The following is a 5,481-nucleotide window of genomic DNA, read 5'->3' as shown; positions in this document are numbered from 1 at the left end:
TACGTATGGGATGTGTCTCTACACACCTGTACATGTACACCCCCATATACAGACCTCTCTACGTATAGGTATGTGTATACGTACTACAATGCATATGCATGATGCCATTTTGGAGAAGGGTGCATGTGCATGTATTTCACCAAAAAGAATACATCATATGAACCCACACCCACACCCGCCCCGCTTGGCCTCGCCTCGACCACGGCCCGACTGGGCTCAGCGTGCACGCACGTGTGTGAAAAGCACCCCGGATCCCAACCTCAAACATGGGACAAGGGAGATTTCCCTTAGAACCCTATGTCCCTTGTAAGCTACATGAGCTCATATTAGCTCACTTTTCTATTTGTCCCTAAGCAATATGGGACTAAACTTGAAGAAGTACTCAAGCCTTTTCAAGTTTCCTTATAAGTTTACACAATGGGTCCTTGGTTCAAACCACCATACACACACATATACAAATGTTTCCAATAAAATCAAAACAAAATAGAAGAAAAGAGTTTTTCATATTTGAAATATAAGTTTCAAAAAGAACATTTCAAAAAATGAAAGTTTTGAAACTACTTCTTAAAAACATAAAAAATACAACAAATTGACACCCTTATCCGTGATCTCCTCTCTGTATCTGCCCGTTGGGAAGAACTAATAAATGCTGAGATATTGACTCCATGGCTCAGTTGGGATCAATTAATCATCTCTGGCTCTTTGCCATTACATCTGTCACGAAACAGTAAACAGGTCATACTCTATATCAAATGCACTGACACCTCTTTAGTGTAGGGTTACCATCTTTGGAAAATGTTGGGGGAAATTTACCAAAAAAAAAAGAACATGTTGGGGGACCAAAGGAAAAGGTAGTATCTAAGCCGGTCGAATCTATCCAGCCTTTCCAAATCTCTGTCTATATAAGTCTCTCACCATCTCACCTCTAAAAACAAAAGAAAATTTTTTTTTCACCCTTCTTCCTCTTTTCAATTCCATTTTGGCTCCTAGGTTCAAATGGGTAGTCTCGGCACGAACTTAGCCCTAACTCCACACAGTGAATTCAAGCAATTAGATCCCGAGGAATTCCGAAAACAAGCCCATCAGACTGTAGACTTTATCGCTGACTACTACAAAAGTATCGAGAGCTACCCGGTTCTGAGCCAGGTTCGACCGGGTTATCTCCGTGACCGTCTTCCAGATGCTCCACCTTACAACCCTGAACCGTTTGAAGCTGTACTGAAGGATGTGGAAAGAGACATAATCCCTGGCATGACCCATTGGCTTAGCCCGAACTTCTTCGCTTACTTCCCTGCAACGGTGAGCACAGCTGCCTTTGTGGCAGAGATGTTGTGCACTTCGTTCAACTCGGTCGGTTTCACCTGGCTCGCTTCGCCTGCCGCAACCGAGCTTGAGACAGTCGTCATGGACTGGCTTGCTAAAATGCTTAAGCTGCCAACATCCTTCATGTTTGAAGGCACTGGTGGAGGTGTCATACAAGGCACGACCAGTGAAGCCATACTCTGCACGGTCGTCGCTGCCAGAGATCGAGAGCTCTTGCGCATTGGAGAGGAGAACTTTGGTAAGCTTGTCGTGTACGCCTCTGACCAGACCCACTCTACGTACACAAAAGCATGCAGGATTGCTGGAATTTCCCCTCACAACATACGATTAATACACACGACGGCTGAAACCGATTTCTCTCTGGACCCCGTTCTTGTCCGTAAAACAATAGAAGCTGACATGGTGGCTGGATTGTATCCACTTTACCTCTGTGCCACTGTGGGGACCACCTCGTCAACTGCCATCGATCCATTGGGATCTTTGGCAGACGTGGTTAAAGACTACGGCGTGTGGCTCCACGTGGATGCAGCTTATGCTGGCAGCGCATGCATCTGTCCTGAGTTCCGTCAGTATCTCGATGGCATCGAAGGAGCCGATTCGTTGAGTGTCAGCCCACATAAATGGCTCCTCACTCACCTAGATTGCTGCTGCTTGTGGGTCAAATCTCCGAGTTTACTAATGAAAACCTTAAGTACTAACCCAGAGTACCTGAAGAACAAACCCAGCGAGTTGAAATCGGTGGTGGATTACAAGGATTGGCAGGTGGGAACCGGGCGGAGGTTCCGTGCGCTCCGGCTGTGGATGGTGTTACGTTGCTGTGGTGTGGCAAACCTCCAAGCCCACATCCGGACGGATATTCAAATGGCGAAAATGTTCGAAGGGTTCGTGAGGGCTGATCCACGGTTTGAGATCGTTGTTCCACGACGGTTTGCATTGGTGTGTTTTCGGCTGAAACCCGATCCCGGAACCGGAGGAAGTGCAACGGCGGTCGAGTTGTTGAATAGGAAGCTACTAGAGCGGATCAACTCTACGGGTGGAGTTTACATGATACATTCGATCGTTGGTGACATGTACATGCTTAGGTTTGCAGTGGGAGCCACATTCACGGAGGAGCGCCACGTCATTGCAGCGTGGAAGGTCATTCAGCAAGAAGCTGATGCAGTGCTTGGGGAGGAATTAGGAATGAAATGATATCGTGGATTTACAGAGGAGTTCAGTGAATCCCTATTTTAATTGTAATAACTCTTCCTGAAATTGTAAGATCGTATTGGCCGCAATCTTGTATGTTTCCTTTTATTTTTGGGTGCATCTATTTCTAACCAAGAAAATTACAGACAGAATTTGTAACCAGACTCTCGTTTATCAATCATGTGATGAGTGTTATGAAATGATCTCATGTTATTATTATTCATTGTCTCATATATTTACAAGGTACAAATGATGGAATCTTAAATAGAAAACTAACAAGTACAAGTTGCTATAACACGTGGCTAAGTTAGTTTTATATCCTTTATCAGCCCCCCTCAAGCTCAGTGGGGGTGAGCCAACTGTAAGCTGGCCCTTGAGCCATGTAAACCGTTGACGGGAGAGACTTTTAGTAAGAATGTCCGTTATTTGATCAACAGTCGACATATAACAAACCAGCAGTTGGTGGGTGGTTATCATGTCGCATACACATCAAAATCAATTTCGATGAGTTTCATACGTGCATGAAAAATAGGATTATCGAATAAGTAAGTTGCACCAATAGTATCATACCAAATGAGAGCGTAGCCAAACAAACTTAGTGGCAGTGGAAGTAACATCCCAGTATTCAGCCTCACTGGACGACCGGGCGACCATCTTTTGCTTCTTTGAACTCCAGCAAATCATATTAATGCCGAAGTATATGACAAAGTCGGAAGTAGACTTGCGGTCCTCCGGGCAACTGACCCAATCGGCATCAGCATAGGCCTGTAGTGTAATTGAAAGACTTAGGCCAAGGAGTAACCCATCCAAGAGAGTGTGTTTGAGGTAGTGCAAAGTTAATATTGGCCTGGTCATGAATAGATATTGGAGTAGTAACAGGCTTCATAATATGATTTCCCAACCTGGTCTAACCTCTCACTTTCGACTCTTGTGCTGCCGAAGATGGTGATCACGGCCAGGACAGCAATAAATAAATAATAAATGAATGAAGACTTACAAAATCCTCTCTGGATCCTATCCTCTCTTATCCATTTGATTGAATGCCTGCAGATTGTGTTTAAGTCAATTTGAATGCAACTAATTAAGAAGGAAACAAAGATTGAATGCAGCTCATTCTCTCACCTACTATCCATGTGACTTAGTGGCTTTATTTGGCTCAGTGGCTACAGATTGCATTTAATGCAATTTTAATGCAATTTTAATGCAACTAATGAAGAATGAAACAAGAATGAATGCAGCTCACTCTCTCTCCCTGTCCATTTGACTCCGTAGCTGCATTGCTTAGTGACTGCAGATTGCATTTAATGTAATTTGAATGCAACTAATGAAGTTGGAAACGAAGAATTAATGCAGCTCACTCTCTCCACCTATTTATTTGGTTGCGTGGCTGCAGATTGCATTTAATGTAATTTGAATGCAACTAATGAAAAAGGAAACAGAGAATGACTGCAGCTCACTCTCTCCCGCTATCCATTTGGATCAGTGCCTGCATGATGCATGCACGTTCAAGCGTGTCTCGGGAGTTGGAATTACTCACTTTTGAAATAAAACGAAATGTGGAACAACAGTTCCAAAGAACGTTGAGTTGTGGGAGATGGTCATTCAATTAATTTTTGGTATGACAAGTGGATTGGATACCAAAGTGTGGAAGGTCTAATGCAACCTCACTCGATTCCACGCTCTCTCATGGTGACGGTTTCTGATTTTTTGGTGGATGGCATTTGGGATCTGCCAGCAACAATAGCTCCAATCCTCAAAATGTTTTCACTATCATCCAAAGCGTGGATATCCCAACTTCCAACAAGTCTGATCACCATGTTTGGGCTCACACCAACTTTGGCTCATTCACGGTTGCTTCAGCCTGGGAGGTGATTAGAATCAAGGCAGCGCCTACGGCATGGGACTGAGCCATTTGGAAAAATAATCTGCAGCCCCAAACATCAGCATTTGGATGGCGTCTGATGTATGGAGCCCTCGCAACCGACGACAAAGTTCGTCGTAGAGCTGTTGCCCTGGCCTCAAGGTGCGAGCTTTGTGGAGTCGCTTGTGAATCTGGAACGCACATTTTTCTGAACTGCAACTACTCAAGTGATGTTCTGAGGGAAATCTTGCTTTATTTCAATGAAAGCTTGAATGGGTTCCCAACCATCCAACTTTTATTTTCTTGGTGGCTCACACCCCTACCCAAAATTTGGGGTCCTCTAAAAGTTATTATCTGTCAACAGATTTGGCTGGAACGAAATAGAAGGAGATATGATAATATTAAAAGATCCCACTCCCAGGTGGTGAAAATGTGTTTCAGAGAAGTGAGGGATTGCACCAAGACAGAAGGGGTAATGATTAAATCAGTTCATGATTTAACTCTTGCTAGAATGCTGCGAACTCCCACCGCCAGATCACCTGCAAAGCCTATCCTGGAAGTAAAATGGAAGCACCCTCCTTCAGGTTGGTTGAAATTAAACATCGATGGGTCCTCGTTTGGAAATCCAGGATCAGTGGGTGCAGGTGGTATATTCAGAAACCGCAACTTGGCTCTCCAATTAAATGCTTTGCTTCTTTCTAGGCGGTTAGAACTAATTTCATGGCCGAGATGGCAGCGTTCATGGTGGGTATTAAAGAAGCTTGCGAGCTTCACATCTCCAAGTTCTGGATAGAATGTGACTCTGCAGCTACAGTGTTGGCTATCCTATCCGGTAAGATCCCATGGAGTTTCATGCAAAGCTGGTGGTCTATCTCCCCCTTCCTAGACTCTATCTAGTGGAGAATCACACATTGCTATAAAGAAACTAATGCTGCAGCGGATGCCCTTGCAAACCATGCCTCAAAAAGAAAAGAATCAAACTCTTGGCAACCTCTCCAGGTTTCATCTCCCACATTGTAAGTTGGGATGCCATGGGCCGGCCCTATTATAAGTTCACTTAGGGTGTGTGGTGGGGCTTACGCCTTTTTTTGTTGGTGTCTTTTCTGATA

At 44.3% G+C, this 5,481-nt stretch overlaps 2 protein-coding genes across 2 annotated transcripts; both read left to right on the top strand.

The window, feature by feature from the left end:
* Nucleotides 1–996: 996 nt before the first annotated feature.
* On the top strand, nt 997–2,514 carry LOC122647191 (tryptophan decarboxylase TDC2-like). Its single transcript, XM_043840649.1, has one exon. The coding sequence runs from the start codon at nt 997–999 to the stop codon at nt 2,512–2,514; it is 1,518 nt and encodes a 505-aa protein (XP_043696584.1).
* Nucleotides 2,515–4,472: 1,958 nt separating this feature from the next.
* Nucleotides 4,473–5,165, top strand: LOC122647190. Its single transcript, XM_043840648.1, has one exon. It carries the CDS (start codon nt 4,473–4,475, stop codon nt 5,163–5,165), a length of 693 nt encoding a protein of 230 aa, XP_043696583.1.
* The last annotated feature ends 316 nt before the right edge of the window (nt 5,166–5,481 follow it).

The sequence above is a fragment of the Telopea speciosissima genome, unplaced genomic scaffold (genome assembly GCF_018873765.1).
Source record: "Telopea speciosissima isolate NSW1024214 ecotype Mountain lineage unplaced genomic scaffold, Tspe_v1 Tspe_v1.0013, whole genome shotgun sequence".
Taxonomy (NCBI): Eukaryota; Viridiplantae; Streptophyta; class Magnoliopsida; order Proteales; family Proteaceae; genus Telopea; species Telopea speciosissima.
The sequence above is the reverse complement of the archived record's forward strand: the minus strand, read 5'-3'. Positions and strand labels throughout refer to the sequence as shown.